The sequence below is a fragment of the Carassius gibelio genome, chromosome A1, assembly GCF_023724105.1.
Source record: "Carassius gibelio isolate Cgi1373 ecotype wild population from Czech Republic chromosome A1, carGib1.2-hapl.c, whole genome shotgun sequence".
In the NCBI taxonomy this organism is placed as follows: Eukaryota; Metazoa; Chordata; class Actinopteri; order Cypriniformes; family Cyprinidae; genus Carassius; species Carassius gibelio.
This window is the reverse complement of record NC_068371.1, coordinates 38,443,131-38,463,647: the sequence shown is the minus strand read 5'-3', so window position 1 is coordinate 38,463,647 and position 20,517 is coordinate 38,443,131. Positions and strand designations below refer to the sequence as shown.

The 20,517-nt window shown below is 35.7% G+C and overlaps 1 protein-coding gene across 3 annotated transcripts in view; it reads left to right on the top strand.

Annotated features, from left to right (window-relative positions):
- The first annotated feature begins 1,329 nt into the window (after window positions 1-1,329).
- LOC128020799 (microtubule-associated serine/threonine-protein kinase 1) overlaps window positions 1,330-20,517 on the top strand; it is a 41,936-nt gene continuing 22,748 nt past the window's right edge. Inside the window, exons 1-2 of one of the 3 annotated variants that reach the window (XM_052607530.1) lie at window positions 1,330-1,881; window positions 7,512-7,540. In XM_052607530.1, coding sequence (XP_052463490.1) covers window positions 1,831-1,881; window positions 7,512-7,540 — 80 coding nt within the window. In that variant the 5' untranslated portion in view covers window positions 1,330-1,830. Of the gene's footprint in view, window positions 1,882-7,508; window positions 7,541-11,598; window positions 11,821-20,517 lie in introns of those variants that run through there. The other 2 variants (XM_052607523.1, XM_052607540.1) reach the window with 2 other exon arrangements.

The following is a 20,517-nucleotide window of genomic DNA, read 5'->3' as shown; positions in this document are numbered from 1 at the left end:
AATCACATGCAAGAAAGTGTGAGTGACTTTATGCATCGTTAGGGGTCAGACATCACAATGAAACATTTAATTTGTCTTAAAATATATATTTAAACGTGTGTATAATATAAAAAGTTTAATTACATATATTAAATATGTTGTATTTAAATATGATCAGTGTGATATGTTAGTGTAAATATGTCAGTGTGGTTGTTTAAATGTTGTACTGTGATGTTATAATGGACTTTGCTTGGAGAGAATGGCATCTGTTTTTGCTCATTTCTGTGTCTGAGATGTTTCTAGGATACGGCACGTTCTACCTTTTAGTTTGACACTGTTGTCATTGTCAGGTGGACAATCCCCCCTCAACACTGTTCAAATGAACATAATGTTTCAGTGAAATATGTAACAGATTTCATCTAAACTAAACCAGGAAACCACACCTTGGGGGAAGGCTAATATTTCCACTCACACACACCCACATGAACACACAGTCAGTTATGTGCTTAATAAATACTGCGACAAATGCTGGTTCATCACTCTTTTTATAGTTTGCATTATTCTCTATTCTATATTAATTTAATTTTAAAGTTGTTGTAGTACATAAACTAAATGAAAATGAGAAATGTGTTTTTTTTTTTTATTAAATATGGCCTAGACACAATTTAAGAAATTAAGTAAATGCACTACATTATAATAAAAAAGCATATATAGATATGTATATATAGATATAGTTTCGTATTAAATTCTATATTTAATAACATTTATTACAATAATATAAATCATTATAAATTTTAATTTATAAGATGTGACGCACTAAATGAAGATATTTTGAATGCATTACACAAAAATATATATATATATATATATATATATATATATATATATATATAACAAATATATCCTAATTTGCAAATATAATAAAATACATCATTTTATTTATTTTTTATTACATATATTTTTATTATTAAAATCAAATTATGCATAATAGAATAGATTTCTGACCTAGACCTGGTGTCAGATCAGTTGTTGTTTTTTTTATGTCCCAGAATCCCCAAACTTCCAGCTCTGGCTCTGCACTTGTTAGTGAGCTTGACTTCTGCTGGCCACCTCCTAGATAGGTTTCCTTCAGTTCAGAGCTCAAAGGGTTACCGTGCTTCTCCCTCAGAGTGAGAAGATGCATTAAACACCGGCGTATGTATTCTCCAGGCTACTGAGGCTATAGTACACAGTGTGTGTGGATCCCTCAGCATCAGAGGCGGTAGTAGCTAGTGCAGATTTGACGCGCGCTCATCAGTACAGCACAGGAAGGGATGGTTACTGTACTTCATTCAAAAAGAAGCTCACGACAGCAATCAAAGCAGGATGCATTTCACATAAACGATGCCATTACAGTGCTCCAGCTGCCGGCGAATATGATATGATGGCGATGTCCTCTGGGGGACAGACTGTGGTCCATTAGTGCGGCTGGATGTCTCGTTAGTGCGCCAGATGTCCAAATGGACCTCTCTGAAAGCACGCGCCCGCGCACAGAGAAAGTGAAGATCAAGATGAATCTTATACTCGTTTCTGACCGTACAAACCAGGCACACTGACCCTTGTCGCGCGTTTTAGTCATTATAACACGATATTCCGGTTTATTTTGAACAGTTATCTGGTGTGCTTTCTTTTCATCAGCCGGGTGTTTGTTGTTGATGTGTAGCACGCATCGCTTTGCAACGCCCATGATCTTCTCAACCCGAGGAGGGAGATACAAACGGGGTGAAACTTCTGAGCATCATCTGTAGGCGTCTGTCACCACGTGGACTTGGATGTGATCTGTGAAGGGTTTTTTTGGACTGACAAGACGAGATGAGCGATGCCATAGATGACTCCGGTATCATGCGCAGGCGGAGGATGCAGGTGAGATGACGTTTTGTATAATGTTATTTTACAAAGTTGATCACATTAAAGGTGTATTTTTAACAGCCCACATAAATGTCTCTCATCATACCTGACTGAAATCGATATCCCGAGAAAGCACAGCTGACTAATCGAGGGAACCAATCACAAACGCCATTAGTCTGTCAATCATTTGACGCGGTCGGGTTTGCTGATATCGGATTGGCTGGCGCGTCCTCGGAAGGCGGGCTCTGGAGAGGGCGTGTCATTTAAGTTAGCAAAGCGGTGTGACATTTCTTTTCAGTGCCTTTCCAATGAATGGACAATGGAGCTTTTTATGCTTAAAAAGCAAAAAGTATTATACATTTGGCACTTATGAGTTATTCCTATATTTCAACGAGTAAAATGGCAGTGTGAATGGAAAGTGCACCAAAAAGGCTTGAATCTATTTCAAGGCTAGGCACGGTGTGAATGCAGTTCTCTTTTTTTACTTAGTTTACTTTTTAGTGCACTTAAAATCTGAGTTTGTTCTTCGTAAGTAACTCCTGTATGAAAACTCACTGAACTCTGATTAAAAATAAATAAATAATCTGGCTCTTATTAATCTAATATGGTTTTTTATTAATCTAGTTTGCACTGAGCAGTTTATTAACACTTAAAAACTTTTCTCAACACTAATTCTTTGCCCAACAGAATGTAAATATGTTATCAAAACCAGATTAGGTTTGTTTTCATTGTCAGTTACTCACTAGGTTTCAGCATACACACAGGAGTTCATATTTGCTTTGTGGTTTGGGAGTTATTGTTTTCATCTTGTTTTCAAGGCCAGATCTTGCCCAGAGCAACATAAACCGAAAAGAAAGAAAAAAAAAAAACATAAAAGGGGTTTTGAGTAGTCTTATTATTGTTGGTACAGTGCGGAAACCATCTGCTATTATATGAAGTCAAAACAAAATGTGTGCGTATTACTTTCACTTCCCCTCTTTCACTGCTCAAAATAAACAAGTCATTTTCAAGCTCCAGCTGATCTGCTGTACTCCACCCCAGACAGCTAGACATTTTGCTGAAAGTTCAGCACCTTTAAGCTCATTTACTGTAAAATTAGAGAAGTCAGTGTTTATACTTTATCCTAAAGTGCTGGTCATCTGGTTTAGCTGCTCATATATATTTATAATCTGTAACTAAACTTCAGAGCCTAACATTGTGTATTTCATTATAAGTCAAAGATTACAATATATTCCAGCGAAAATGTCTTTACTCAGCATTGTTGTTACTTGTAAACTTTCAATTAGGAATAAAGCATTCCTTGATCCCTTTTGCGACAAAATAATAATTCATAGTCTTATTAAAAAACTCTGTAACTTTCAAAACATCCTTCTCAGAGAAAAAGGGCATTTATTGAAACTAAGCTGTAAAATGGCTTGTTTCTGCATATTATCCTGCAACTTTCAACATTTCAGTGCAAAAAACACCTGTTTGGTGTTCAGAACTTGTCCTGTTCATTCACAGTGTTATTGGCTGTGTGTAGCACCCGACACTCTGCAGATCTTTAAATATGAGTGGCTTGATTTATTATTTTTTTAAACAAGGTTTCTAATTATTTCAAATTGGTTCATTTAAATGCCTTTTTTATTTTTATGAATGTCAGATTCTAATTTTCTTTAGTCTAAGAACGGGGCAGCTAAAAACTATATTAAACGTGTCTAAATGCAGCAAAGTTCAGCATCTCATTTCACATGAGGACATTTGCATAGAAGTCTTAAAGGTACAGCAGAGTTCTATTCTAAGTGCGGGAGGATGGTAATTATAAGGCAGAAATACTAAATAACTTTTATTAGTAACTGTTTTTGATACAAAGAATAATAAAATCATAATTGGACATAATTAAAAAGTCCTCTTTAGGTCTAATTTAAACATTAACATAATACCACTCTCTTATTCAGGATCTGTACCCCATGAGACACTTATCCAGGTTTGCAGCTCTGCTTTCAAAAAGCCATTTGGATCTATGACATGTGTAATGTTGCACTGGCTTTCAGCCTGCAAAGCATTCTGGGAGATTAAATGTAGACCACAAATTAGTTGCTTTCAGGGTTGCCAGAGAGTTTTAAGCAACTCAAGGCTTTGTTTTAGGGAGCACTTCTGAGATACCCATCCACTTGGGAATTGACCCCTTCTGGGAAGGCAGCTTAACAGTTGGATGCAGCTTTATTGAGTAAAGGTGCATCAAAGCTACATAAAACCCACAGTCAAATAGAAAACACTCGGATCGGTGTATGTGCATACAGGACGCATAGAGTTCATGAGCAACCACTTTGAGTCTTATAAATGCTTACCGAGGCAAATGCTAACAGAAACAGATACACACACCTCTTCGACACATTCAAGTCCATACCATAAAGCTATCAGAGCCTACTGGATATTGAGATGGACTTCAGGGAAGGTCTGATTTTTCTGAGACAAACCGAGTTTGCTCTTCGTGCCCCATTAGGAAGTTAATGGCAGTCTTACAGCTTTCAGCCAAGGGGGAATATATATCATAGAGTGCACGTACTGTATGTACAGTATATATAAAGTACAGGGCTGGGCAATAAAAATGATCTTGATATTTTTCAGCCTTTTGATGATTTTCAGTATGTCTTTCACTATAATGTGATGTTTATGTAAATGTAAGACATATAATAGAGTAAAATCTAGTAAAAAATAATTGTATTGTCACTAAATTAAAAGTATATTTGTATCGCATTAATTTATTTTATATGCTTAATGTAACAAAACATAGTAAAAAAACAGCAATACCTACATTTACACTTTCCCTCGAAAGTCTGTTATGCTCATTGATGAAGTGATTTGCCTCTTATTTTTTAAAACAAAGCATAAAAATGATCAAAAAGTGTCCTTTATCTTTAAGTAGGGATGTAGGTATGTGATATGTTTTTCTTTTATATTTTAGCTACTAAAAGTTTGAAAAAGAATGTGATTTAATAAATACTCACTGGTGTATGTTGTTATTTCAGGTGAATCTCTCTAGCTGTGTTTTGATTGAAAGCCCAGTCTGGTGACTCTGTTATTAACCTCATTTCTCTTCTCCGTCCCTCGTTTTATCTCCAGTTGGAAGGATGGGGGTTTCTCTTTTCTGGGCGCAGAGCCTAGTCTGTTTCATTAGTCTCAGCTGTAGACTGGATGTTATTCATCACGGTCTGGAAGTTCACAGACTTAATGAGTCGGGTGTTTGTCAAGATCGTCTTTTGCCATTATGTCAAGTGCATGCTATGGATATGTTACTTTCTGCATCTTATATTGATTCAGTTCGTAGCTACTTCATTGGGCGTGAGAGAAACACAGCCTTGGGAAGGTGGTTGCATCCCAATCGCATACTTAATTGACTCAAGTATGTACATACAGCAGTACTGGGACATCATCACATCATAAAATAGACTGGTTTTTGAAACCAGACATTGCATTAAAATTTATTGCAGTTTCAAGCTTGGTCATTTCAAATCACTGATCAATAGCAGTTCCATACTTCAGCGGATAACTAGAAGATCACTGGCTTAAAGCTTGTAAAGATTGGTGTTGTTTAAATGTGTGGAGTAACCGAGATTGAGTTCAAATATCAAATGTCCCTTTAGCCTTCGCTAAAGATACTGAGACAGTGGGAGAAAACGGCTTTAGCGTAGATCCCTTTTCAACTCTGAACTTTGACCTAAACATCCAAACAAAGATCTGGAAATAGTGTTCTAATGAGTGAACAATAAAGATATAGCAGGATCAACACAGCAGAGAATCTCTTTGCTTTTTTCATCACCGTTCTTAGAATAGAGTTCAAAGAGGTGAATGGAACTACGTGAAAATGTAAATGAAGTGCAGCTGCAGAGAAAATAACAGCTTCTTTTTCCTGCACACTCACTCCCTACAGAGAGGAGCAGAAAGATGCAAAGAGAATGGCAAAACTTTAAGTTTGATGTGGTACTAGAGAATATCTTTAAATGCATCTCATGGTAATAAACAACCTCTAAATTACCCATGTTTTTCCTATATAAAATAATACAAATAGAAATAAATACAGTGTTTAATAAAAAAGAAATCAATGCATGAAAGGCAGATGGTTACCATCTGGTGGAAATAAATAATAAATCATATGTAATACAATGGTGTGATTACTAAATGCCTGTATAGAGGAAAGATGAGCTGTTAGCATAATTACCTGGAAAATAAAGACAGCTTTGCCAGACTGCTTTTGATTGATTACAGTTATTAATTTGGCATTCAACACTATCATCCAATTAAAACTCATAAACAGCCTGCATAACCTGAGCCTACTCACCTGTAGACCTAAAAAACCACTCTTCCAGCACCATCATAATGAACACAGGTACACCTCAGGGCTGTGTACTTAGCCCTATGCATCCTAACAACGTCATCAAATTGGCAGATGACACCACAGTCACAGTGTCTGAACTGAACTGGTCACATGGTGTGAGACCAACAATCTTCCTTGGTGTACACATCTGCGAGGACCTCAAGTGGACAGATAACACGGTGAAATTAGTAATGAAGGCCAAGCAAAGAATGTACTTCCTTAGGATACTAAAGAAGTTTGGCACATCACCACAAATACTCCATAACCTCTACAGATGCACTGTGGAGAGTGTGCTAACTTTTTGTCAACAGCACAACACATGAGTTTTGCACTGTCATCTCTCACATGTCCTTCAGAAGACGTAAAATCTTGTTAAAATGAAAAAAGAGGCTGTTTTAAATAAGCGAGACATCCATCCACAGAGGCCTTTGAAGGGTTCAGTCCTTTTCCTTATGTAATGAATTGAGCTGCTCTCTAATGCCTTTGCTTTCCCCTCATTGTCTCCTTGGCCTCATTTGTCAGCTGCTGCATCCTTTCTATTCATCTTTTTATTTCCACCGGCTCTTCAGTTTTAGTTTTAGTTTTAGTTAACAATAGCAACACTGGCATAAATCTATACTAAATGCATTCTGTCAGCTATTGGTTTTCATCTCACACTTGTTTGTGATCGCTTTTATATGTTTATATTGGCAGCAATTTATAATAATGCAGTATAATACAGTATAAGATTCTTAAAGGACTCAAAGGCTCATATTTTGTTGGTCTTTTTTATGGTTATAAATTCAAAAATTAAAGTGTCTATAAAGTGCAGAACACAGCACACACACACAAAGATTGGCCACAGACTATTTGTCCACTTAATCCTCCATCAGTTGCTCAGTGGCGCCAGTCATGCTGGCAGGAAAGTCCTTGTCACACACAATGTCATCAAAGTGAGTCACAGTGGGTGAAGTCATTTCCCCCCGACTCAAGCCCTTAGTGTACCATCACAAGCGCCAGCATGGCCTCTTTCCCGCTATCTAACATGGACACTCTCGCTCGCTCTCTCCAGTGACCTTGTTTGTGTAATTGGCCAGTTTAATGTTTTGGGGATTGTTCTCCCCTAAGTGCCGTCCTCCCTCTCAGAGATCTGAAAAGCATTATGGGTCATAATGAATGTCAGCTGGCATAAGATTATTCCAGTTTGGTTTCATCAAGATATTTATGTCCTGAATCCAAATGGTACTGAGCAGTTATTGATGGTATCATTTTACTCTGGGTAATATAATCACTCTTTCTTTTCCAGAAGGATCTTCCCCTGCCCAGGAAGAGCAGTGGGTGAGTGTAGCAAATCCACTTTACCTGATTTAATTCTGCATTTGTTTCTTCAAATGTTGTCTGTGGACCTTTTTTTGTTGTTGTTGGGACCTAGTGTAATGTGGTACTCAATAAAAACACTTTTCCCAAAACTAATCTGAAACAAACAACCATAGACTTGTGTACATTTTTCACTATGCCTGTCGACATTGAAAATACTTGGGGAATGAATGAATGTGGTGAATGAACATGACGGGCTAAAGTTGGAAATCGGAGACTGGTCTTGCATCACTGAAGGTGATTTTGAGTAAGCGGAGGAAAAATGTTGAGTAATATGCTGCTGCTATAGTGAAGTAGGGCAATAATGTGGGAGTAAAGGCCCCGATATACTAACAAAATCAAAGCATGAACTGGTATTATGTAATTTTGAACAAATCAGACCAAAATGAAGTTCGTTTCAAGTTTGTTTCAGCAGTTCGAAAGAGTTGATCAAAGCAAACTTTCTAGGGGAGTTCGTTTTGGCTCCTAAACACCTTTGAGCTACCATTGGTCCATAGCGGTTACACAATCGGTGGGTGTGTCATGGAACTCCACCTTCTTTGAAGTGCAGTTTTTTTTTCCCGGGTCGTTTCTCAATTAAAGGAAGGCAGGCGGCTGGAGAACAACATCTCCAAGTCACTAGCAACATAAATTGGATAAATTGGGTGTTGGAAAGTTCGGAAACTGTATACCGTCGCTCAGCCTTTTCAAACTTAATTTTGCTCCTGAACCAATAATGAAAACAAACATCGTTTGAAGTATATCGGGGCCTTAATGCAGTAGTTCAAGAGCACAGGAAGTTATAATGTAATGCAGGGACACTGTAATACTTCAGTGCAGTAATGCTACAGTGCAACAGTATGTGTTGGATTAATGCAGGAATACTTTAGTGCAGCAATGCAGGAACACAATGATACATCAGTGCAACATTCAGGAATGCAGCAATCCACTAGTGCAGTAATGCAGGATCACAGTAATACTTCAGTGCAGCATTGCAGAAATGCAGCTAAACACTTTTGCAGTAATGGAGGGATGCCGTGATACACTAGTGCAACCTATGGTATTTTGGCATAATATCAAAGATGCCAAGATCAGCAAAAGCCATAAATTGTGCAAGGAAATTGACTAAATTAGATACTTGCACATGAGTATCCATTGTTTTTGGCAACCATAGTGTACATTGTGCAGTAAACTATCGGGTTCAGGAAACATTAAACCTTGAATCACTTTAATAGTTTATCTGAAGGACATTAACCGTTGAACAATATGCAATTTTAGAACTATGTTGCTGTCCAGTGTGAAATTCTCTCCTTAAGCAAAACCAGCTGAGAGCCAGAACTGTGTAGAGTTTGAGCTGTACAGATAATGAATGAAACGCTGGCCTTGGTGCTGAACCTTTCTCTGGTGTGAGAGACTCCCTGGATGTGTTTCCTGTGCATCCCTGTGCTTGTCTATACTGAACACTTGTGTGATCTTCTGCCTGTTTATCGCCTATTTATATATATAGCACCACAACACCTCCGTTTCACACATTTAGTGTCACAGAGACTGTGTGGGTTTCGTTAGCTCCTGTGAAAGTTTTGGCTTTTTGTATGCTGATCATATCAGAATGGCTGTTGTTTGTACTGGGCTCTACTGTGAACTGACACCACCATTAGCATTCACATACCTGCTATAAAGAGCCTCTCCACTGACTGACACACACAACACAGGTGCTCAAATGTGTGTGACTGTGTGTGTATGTGTGTGTGTGTGTGAACAGAGCTCTCTTGGGAGGCTTGTGAAGAGACAAAGAAGTGTTTTAAGGTTTTTGTAGTTTCTTATGGCAGCTAATAACAGATGGGTCTTTTGTGCTCAGTGTGGGTCACGATGTTTAATTAGGCTGATACAGATTAATCAGCAGACAATCAATATGACATTTCCAGGACGGCTGAACCGCGCCAGCTATAATCAGGATACAGACTCACTGCTGTCTGGACCGCCGTGACTTTCAGAATGTCTTACATCCACAAAACTACACAGCCACTCTAGCAATATATTTAGCCATCTTTGTTATCTTTGGATGTTTTTGATGGTATTTTTTATTAATTTGTTGGTTTATATTGAGAATACATTGACTTTATTTTAAGCATGAAATCTATGAGATCTATCCATCTATATAAATCTTTTCTTAATATGTTTTATTACATTTTTTCTTTATATACTGTATGTCATCTAGCCCTGTCCAGCCCTACTAGAGGTGATGTTTCCATTGTGAGACTGGGCTGGTCACACATGTCCTCCCTCCCTCCATCCATTATTCCTGGTCATATTTTCCCTTCTATGAATTTGTCCCAGTAACTCCCAAAAGGTCCTTTGCATCTCTCTCTCTCATCTATATTTCATCTCTCTTTCCACCATCCAGATCATTTATTATTGAAATGAGCAGCTTTTAATGTGTGTCTGGGCTTGTGTGCAGCTGCGTCTGTGTGCTTTGGGAGACGGTTACCCTCGCAGTCCCAACAAATCCTCCCGACAGGGACATGACGAGATTCGAAGGTTCAGACAAGGTTTATTGTTGTGAGCTAGCTAGGGCACAGAGATGATGTCAGATTTTATATACCCTGGTACACAGAGAGAGATGGGTGGGGCTCTGTAGCCATAACAATGAAATCGACCAATCAGATGTAAGCATCCAAGTATAAGTGCCAAAGACTTGTGGTATAATATAAATTAATCCATTAATATAATGTGCTTCGCTCTTATCTTGTGTCTGATTAAAACTGGGGAAAGTTAACATTACATACAATTTAGAAAATTACATTCATCTTCTTGAATGAATTCACATACACACTGAGCCCGCTAACCAATCAGAGCCCACTGCGTATTTCTGAGGGAGGGGCTTAATAGTACCAGGAACTCAACAGACCGTTTTAACAAGAATGGAAACAGCGGTGTAGAATAAAGGTGAATTAGAGAAAATAATGTTGTTGTTTTTTTACACTGCTAAAAACACTGAACCCCATAAACACAATAAAGCTTTCGGGAAAAAATGAAAGCTGATCAACCACCCCTTTAAGACAATTTAGACAGTCTCAGTGAGTTTAATAAAAACTCCTATTCAGTGATTAATTTGACATAATTTTTCAAAAACAATTCACAAATTTATTTCTGTGGAATTTTTCTTAAATTAAAATTATTAATGAAAAATCTTAATAAATATTTCCATGATATATTATTATGTTTTATTATGCTGATTATTAAAAAATATATATATTTTACATGCATTTCTATTATAAAGAAATAATGTACACTTTTTAGTATATTTATTTTTCTGTTCAAAATGGTTCAAAAAATGTTCTGTTTCAATGCAAAACATGTCCTTATGTTTAATTGGACTTGTGCTATATTCACAACTTGATTGTATATTTACTATGTTTGATTTAAATGTTGACTTTCTGAAAAAAATGCATGACATTTCTGTGCAGATACATAAATATTAAGATAATAACAACACTAATAACAGAGCATCAAATCATCATATCAGAGTGATTTCTGAAGGATCATGTGACACTGAAGAATGGACGAATGATGCTGAAAATTCAGTTTTGCATCACAGGAATAAATTACAGTTTTTAATATATATTCAAATAGAAAACAATGTCATTATTATTATTATATGTACTGTATTATTATTTAAGGCATTTCATTGCAGATTCTAACATGCATACATATTAAGATATATTTAATATAAAAGGCTTAAAAATATCTTGTGGACCAATCCGATTGGAGCGTTCATGTTTAAGGGTCCAAATGACCTGTGGTATATTTTATGTTGAACAAGATCAACATAATCCTTTCCTCTCTTTCTTTTTATCCCTCCCATGTGTCATTTAGATTTCCATTAACAGTCCTGAGTCCTGAGCTCTGATAGGCTTTTAATGGCCACACACACATGCTGACAGTCTTCCTATGAGTCCTCTCTCTCTCTCTCTCTCTCTCTCTCTCTCTCTCTCGCTGTCTTTACTTCCTGGCTTGGCACATCACCCTTTAGAGCCACCTTCCCTCTCTCTCTCTCTCTCTCTCTCTTTCTCTCGGTATCTCCATCACTCAGCCACACACACTCAGATGAATCTAGAGCATGTGTGAGGAATGGTGCTGCTCTCTGTGAATGTTGTTTAAGTGTGTGTTGACACACTCGGCTGCCGCTGTCACTCTCATCTTCGCATGTGCGCCTGCCGACCGGCCGTCCTGGATAGCAACATGTTCCGCCGAACCAAAAGGTAATAGAGAGAGAGAGAGAATTATTTGGCTCGCACTTGCAATTATGACTCATCAGAATGTGCTGCTCGAGTTAGATTGTTCCGATAAATTGGTGTCGGTGATTTCGATATTTTTGATGATGATGATGATGATGATGCACTGTGATTGTTTACTCTGATGTCATCGTCTCTCGGCTGGTTCATGGAGGGATGACAGCTTGTGTTTTGCATGTGTGAACTCATGAGGTCTTGTCTTTCTGTTGAAGTAGTGATAGACCGATATATCGGTCAGGGTGGTTAACTGGTTGTTCACTATATGGCCGTTTTGAGATTATCTGTGTTTGCCAATAACCAGAACCAAAAATGACTTTCTGCCACACCTGCCAATGGTGCATCACACACATTTTTTGCATTATTTACATAATAATAATACTTAAAATATATGTAAAATTTAATGAAATATGAAATAATATTATGATGTTATAAATATTTAATGCCATTTAACAAACAATGACAAACTGAAAATTAATGAAAAATTATATATTATATGTATTATATAATTATATGATATTCTTTATTCTACAGTACATTTTCATGATAAAAAAATATTCAAATATTCAAAATATTCAGCAAAGATGCATTAAATTGTTCAAAAGTGACAGTAAAGACATTTAAAAAATTTTAAATAAAAATTTAATTTCTATTTATCAAAGAATCCTGAAAAAAAGCTTGGTCTAAACTGTATTAGAAGAAAATATATAGAAAAATCTAAAATTTGTGTTAATCATCTGATTAGACACAGATCTTAAACAGAGCCGATAATCTCACAACCCTGCATTGTCGACATACTGTATATAATCAGCCTCTCTTACTGTATATCACAATGTAACAGCCTAACAATAATTATATTGGTCATTGATCACCTTAATGTCTATAGATATTGCATTTTTGGTTTTGGAAAGCTAATGTTGGTTGACCGTTTGTGTAAAAGTGCTATTGATTGAATGTATGTGTGTAAATAAACTGGTAAACTGTGCATATGCACATACACACACATTTGTTCGGCTTGGCATGAGCACATAACAGGCAAGCAGCGACTACATGTGTTTATGTTTTTGTGCATATGCTGTGTGTGCATCCGTTTGTGTGCTTATAAGTGTGTGACAGAAGAGATTAAAGTGGCTTTGAACACACGTGTGTGTGTGTGTGTGTGTGTGTGTCTCTCTCTCTCTCTCTCTCTCTCTCTCTCTTCATCTCTGTCTGTCCCCCATGGTGCTCCATTCTGTCTACACTGAGCTCACATTAGTCATATTCTGGTGTGTGTGTGTGTGTGTGAGAGAGAGAGAGAGATGGCTTATGAATAGTTCAAGTTCAATTATTTTGTTCAGCACTGCATAAAAAGATGAATTAACTTCTTAATACAGGAGTAGTTCACACAAAAACAAAGATTTTTTTATTTTTATTCTACTTTTATGGTACTGTCTTGTGGCTGGAGTTTGATTGCACCTGATGACCTCACTGAACATATTATTTATTATTCATGTTTGTTGAGGTTTGCTCAGTGAGACAATCGCTGACCTGTCCAATGAGTTCATGGTTTATCTGGTAAAATGTGTTGTGTAACTGTATTTCATGGTATTTATTTTGTTTTGTTATATTGTAGAGGTTTTTAGTTCATAGATGCAAATAATCCCCAATATTTCATCATATTTTAGTAGATACGTTAGTGATTTAATTTCATTTTATTTTATTTAGTTTTATTTGATTCTTTTTTTAAATCTATTTAATTTTACTTTATTTTTAGAGGTATTTTGTTTTCTATAGATATGTAAATCCAAAATACTTCATCATATTTTAGTAGATACTTTAGCGATGTTATTTAATTTTTTAAATCATCATATTTCAGTAGATACGTTAGTGATTTAATTTAATTTAATTTTATTTAGTTTTATTTGATTCTTTTTTTAAAATCTATTTTATTTTAGTTTTAGAGGTATTTTGTTTTCTATAAATATGTAAATCCCAAATATTTGATCATATTTTAATATATGTTTTTATTTTACTTTAAAGTTATATAAATTCCAATTATGTAATCATATTTTAGTCGATGTTTAAGCAGTTTTTGTTTTGTTTTATTTTATTTAGCTTAGTTTCATAGACGTATCTCATCATATTTTAGTAGATACAATTTTGTAAACAGATTTTTTTAATTTCTCATTTTTTAAACCATGAAATGGACATGTGTTTTGCCCTGTTTTCTGTGTTTGACGTCACAGCTCGGGATAGTTGCTAGTAAAGGCCTTGTGATTGTGCGCAGACTTAAATTTGTGTAGCCTAATGAAGCATTTGTGCTCACATACTTGTGCTCGGGAAAGTGTGTTTTGATATTCTGTTGTCTTTGTGAGTTTAGTGCTTTGTCATTTCTGTCATTTAGGATGGGCTGCTCTGAGCCTCAAATGCTTTTATGGAAGAAAACCGATGGAGAGGCATAGAACAGAAAGAGTCTTGGCCTATATTTGAGAAGAGTGGAGTGGGTTAACGGTGTTCCTCTCTAAAACACCTGCTCTTGCATTTCTCTCTCTTCATCCTGCACTTCACTTCCCAACTGAGTCATTACTGTGTGTTTCATTTGATCATGAAATCTCAGCAGACATATATCAAAGACAGAACAAGTAAGAGAAAGAGTTTGCAACAGCGACTCTTCAAGGAATGAAAATGTTCTGGTGTGAAACACGTCCTTGTGATAACTGTTTGTGATGCCATCGGAAACAGAAAGTTGCTTCACTTATTTAAGCTTTTTGAATTTACTTGGCAACAAATATATCATTTTTATTGTTAATGCTAAACATTTATTTAAATTATGTGTGTACACTGTAAAAAATTATTGTGGTATTAATGGTAAAAGACTGCAAGGACAGTAACTGTCAGAACTGTTACTTTTCCTTAATATACCTATGTGGTGAAAAACTGATAAATCTCACTTTACTTTAAATGTAATTGTAAAGTAAAATACTGTTAAATGTACAGTTTATGGAAGTAAAAAAGTGCAAGTCATCTTATAATTTATGGTTAAAAACACAATTATGTTTCTTTCTATAAAAAAAATATATATATATATTCTAAACACTTCTGTACATCATAGTTTTATGTTACATCTAATCTCTAAAACATTATATTGTGCTGCCATATTTTGTATATTTTTATGATAAAGTTCTGGCAATCACGGCTGCCATTTTTTGCCATAAATTTCACAGATTATAATTTATTATCATCATCATTATTATTACAGTGAACTTTTTAAAATGAATGAAATATTTATTTTTCAGTTATTTTTTTCCCCAGGAAAGTTATGGTAATCTAAGTCTTTTTTATGAAATAGTAATGAAAATTATTGATTTGATTGATTGATTTGATTTGATTTATGCATTTTGGAGTTTTCTTATTTATTATATATTGACTATAAAGTATGTAATTAAAATACTTGGCAGGAATATATCATTCAAATTAATATTATTAAGACAAAATATATTTAATTTAATGTCATTATGCCATTTCTAAAGACTCAACTGTCACAGACCTTGAGATATATAATTAGGTCTATGGAAATATAAACAGTGAAAACTGTAATGGTAAAAATTAAAATGACAGACTATATCAAAACTCTCATATGGCAATAACAATATCTGAGATGATGAGATGATTCAGATTTCCCTAGAGATCACATTACATTGATAGATCATTCTGCACGATTCCTTTGTGGCCTGAAATGACACACCTTCATGACTCCAGTCTTCTGTTGCAATCAGAGCTCAGGAAATGAAAGCACAGCAGGAAAAATGAAAGGATGATGTACGGCAGATGAACAGAGGAATATGGGTTGCCTGCAGTGTAATCTTGTTTGTCAGTGACTTTCAGGTGATCTGTTAGATTTATAGCTAGAGTGGATGCTGATGATGTAATTTATTTCATTCAATGCATTCTTTATTCAGTTTTTAATTTAATTAATGCATGCATTTATTAATGCTTTCATTCATTCATGTTTTCATCCATGCATTCATTCATCCATTCATTCATGCTTTCATCCATGCATTCATTCATCCATGCATTCATGCTTTCATCCATACATTCATTCATGCATGTATTCATGCTGACTATTTATACAGGACTGCCTAAACATTACACATAACTGTTTTTGAATACATAGATGTCTTTTCTTCTCTGTTGACACTGAGAAACAGTGTAGCTAGGATTACTCTAATTTACATTATTTTACTTTTTTAAAATTATCAAATCAAGAGTTAAAATTGCTATTATAAGGATGTATACAATCAAATTATCACAATCAAGAATTTAGCAGCATTAGCTTTTATTTCATATGATTTCAGTTCACCAACTCTGCTGCTGGTAGTGTTTTTTTGTGGACTTGATGCATTAACAGTGTCTATATTTTCCAGTTCAATCTGTGCAGAGAATTATTTGGAATCGAGTTGACTGTTAAAGTCTGTCAATAACTCTCAATATTCCAATGCGGTTTTAGGATTAGAGTTTGATGTGAAGCCGCCATTACGGCTAAGTTGGCAGAGGTTTAAAGATTGCCTGTTTTATCCTTTCAAAGATTGCAGCATTCCATATTAAAGCAAAGTCTTTTCCTGCTAAATTCAGATCACTGATCAAACACACGTGACCAGCTACTCAAAGTTTTAGGGTTTCATTGCACATTACAGTCAGGCAGGTCTTCAAGCCATTTCATATGACTAAAGATATTGCATTTTCTTTTCTATTCATATTTTAATTTTATGTATTTTTAATGCATGTAATTCTATTAAAATAGTACATTTATACTGTTCTATTTAGCTTTTTTTTATGTATTTAATTTTCTGTCTTTTTTTTACAGCCTAATTTTACAGGACTTCTTATAAGTGCGCATCTCTAATTTGAATGTAAAGACATCTGTATTTTCTGCAATGACACCAGATATTGTCACTAGAGGCCTTTAGGGACGTAATATTTAATTTAAATCAGTAAGTCTATCAGTTGAATCTGGGCCATGTTTAGATTTTTAGTAAAATGCGTCGGGACACTGAGACACGCACCTCGTGAAAGCAGGACGTCTGGTCACTGCTTATCAGTCCTTTTTGTCCTTCTTGTCCCCTATCACGAGGAGAACAGGAGTTAAGGTCCTCCGTGAGCTTTGCTCTCTCACACTGCCGGCACATTCACCTCCTCTGGTCCTCTCTTTCACCCATTCATCAGCACACTCATCTGTTCTCTTCACCTTCTGCCTTTTCTTCTCTTTCTTGAAACCGTCTGTAAACCAGTATCTGCTGTAGTACCCAAATCCTATTGCCTAGCAACCAGAAGTCATGGGACCTTACATCACCACACCCTTTACATTATCAATTGAATTTCCATTCCTTATGCATAAAATGTTGGGATGCATATATATATATGAAAGCCTGCGGTTGGTTTGGTGGCTCTGTTTGGTGACATCTGTATCAACATATGGCAGTGAGCAGTCAAGTTGCACTCTGCAGCAGGAGCAACAGATGAAATCTAGAGCTCTAGAGGCTTGTGTAGATGAGAAATGTAACAGGTGTGCAGTAAGGATGATGAAGCGTCCCGCCGCAGAGCAGCTCTCTCAGCATTAGTAAACTGACTGCTGTTCTGTAGTGCAAGCAAACCTTGTGTGTGTCGCATTCAACAAGACAATCTCCCTGCGGTGTCATTATACAGGTGTATTAGATGTGTTTGTTAGGTTGTGTTGTGTGTTTTGTTGTGTTGTGTTAAAGGGTTAGTTCACCCATATATTAAAATTATTTCATTAATAACTCACCCTCAATGTCGTTCCAAACCCGTGATACCTCCGTTTATATTAAGAACACAGTTTAAGATATTTTAGATTTAGTCCGAGAGCTCTCAGTTCCTCCATTGAAACTGTGTGTATGGTATACTGTCCAGAAAGCTAAGAAAAACATCATCAAAGTAGTCCATGTGACATCAGGGTCAGTTAGAATTTGTCGACGCATCGAAAATACATTTTGGTCCAAAAATATCAAAAACTATGACTTTATTCAGCATTGTCATCTCTTCCGTGTCTGTTGTGAGAGAGAGTTCAAAACAAAGCAGTTTGTCACATCCGGTTCATGAACTAATGATTCAATGTAACCGTATCTTCTTGAACCAGTTGAACCAAATCGATCTGAATCGTTTTAAACAGTTCGCGTCTCCAATACGCATTAATCCACAAATGACTTAAGCTGTTAACTTTTTTAATGTGTGAGAGAGAATGTCACTTCAAACTGCTCTGTTTTGAACTATCTCTCACAACAGATACGGAAGAGAAGACAATGCTGAATAAAGTTATTTTTGGACCAAAATGTATTTTCGATGCTTCAAAATATTCTAACGGACCCTCTGATGTCACATGGACTACTTTGATGATGTTTTTCTTACCTTTCTGGACATGGACAGTATACCGTACACACAGCTTCAATGGAGGGACTGAGAGCTCTCAGACTAAATCTAAAATATCTTAAACTGTGTTCTTAAGATAAACGGAGGACTTAGAGGTTTGAAACAACATGAGGGTCATTAATGACATAATTTTCCTTTTTGGGTGAACTTACCCTTTAAGTTATGTTATGTTTTATATGCTGTGTTATGTTGTTATGTTATGTTATGTTATGTTGTGTTATGTGAGTGTGTCCTTTAAGAGTCTGAGCAGTTGTTAATTGTGAGGCTGTCTGGGTCAATCTCTATGGTAACCACTGATATAACCTCTGACCTTGCGATGACTGAGAGATTTCATCAATTTTTGTTTGTTTGTGCCTTTTAAGGGTTTCGATGTGTTCACACCACACAGATTTTTGTGTTTCATTCTTCCATCCTCCATTCTGTCTCTTTTCTGAAAGTTTTTGGGTGATGTTTTTTTCTCTATAATCCCTGAATGTGTGAGTTGAAGAACAAACATCCCGGTGTCTTGGCCAGATTTCTATTATGTATGTATACATCTTTGTGCATGTGATATAATAACAACATCTTAATTAATTGCTTTTATTCAAACCAAAAAATATTATTTAATATCACTGAATCAACCTCAACATTTTCATGAAACAAACAAAACTAATTTGTCATGGCTTAAATCAAGTAGAAATAACTGTTAATGTTAGCATTAATGGTATTTAACATGCACGTTCAGCTTTAACGTTTGCAGGTCGTTTACATTCACATACAGCTACATTACACACTGCATGAAAGGCAATATTGGAAATGGCATAATGGGGCACTTTAAGTGTTAAAGCTTCTGAATGTACAGCCTCTTATGCAAAGTATGATATTATGTGGGTGAAACATCAGAAATCAGTGGGATTTTACAGCTTTAAGGATCCCTGGTGTGTATAAGCAGATGCTTGAGTCTGTGTTTGCTAGTCCATTACCTACTAGAGACCTTTATCATGAGCCACGCATCCGTCTCCTCTGACAGCCTGCCTTCTTGTTAGTCTCCAGTTTTCATCAGGTATCGACCTTCACCGAACTATACAATAAACCTTAGATTTGGACATTATTTCTGGAGATTGATGTGGTGTCTTACTGTTTCGTGTGTAACAAAACACATGCGACTTTGCTAGCATCCACAAAAATGTGCTAGCTGATCTGCTAGAATAATGATCACATCTTTGAGAAGTGCAAAAAATCGTCAGTTTGTCGCATGGTTTATGTAATGAATATTTAATTTGTGACATCTAGGATGCTGAATGGTGATCTCATGAATATGAATCAGAATGTGGACGAATATTCAAACATTAATTTTTTCTGTTATGGAGTAACAAATCATGACCAGTGTTAGTATCACTGAGATATTTTTATTGTTTGAATTAGTTTTTATTTCGTTTTCTTTTAAATTTGAATGTTTTAGTACTTTTGTTGTATGTTTTTCTCATTTAATTATTGTTTAATTTTTTGTGATTTTTTCTAAAATGATTTCAGTTCACGTTGTTTTAGTACATAAAGTTAAACAAAAAAATTAAAAGGAGAAATATTGCCTTGGCATGATGACATGATATAAGATTGTATTTTTATTGTATTTTATTTTATAATAACTTTTCTCGTGGCATATTTGAACAAAAATATGGGATTTTGTAGGTTATAGTGAATATTATCATTTTTCATTGGCTCTAATTAAACAACTTGTGTTAATAAACCAAATTGTGCTTTAAAAATGGACGCTTGTACACTATAGAATTAAATGCAAAAAGGTAAAAAAGACCAAGCTCATTGAACTTGCTATAGTGTTTTTACAGCTCGTTGTTCTCTTTGTATTTCAAAGCAAATCCCATTGCAGACTTACATTTCCAGCAATGTTCATTTTTCTTCTTCAGAGCGTACTGTAGTCATATTCTTTGCCATGCAGATTTATTGTTTCAACTTCGAAGCTTATTTGAATCTGAAATAGAGCATTTGGATGAACTTTTCCTGATGAATTAAGCATTGCAAATCAACAGTGAGTGCTCCTGATGGCCCGGCAGAGGCTGTGAAGAATAAATCAGATGTTTCTCTGCTCTCGAAGTGCTTCGCAAACACTGAAAAAAGCTCTGTTTGTTTACAGAGAAACACTGAGGGGAGTTAATGAAAGAGAGTTTGCTAAATGGGTCAATGCTGCTGAAAGTCAGTGTTATTGTTGCAGTTGTGTGTGTGTGTGTTTTATTTTTGGCGCTGTAT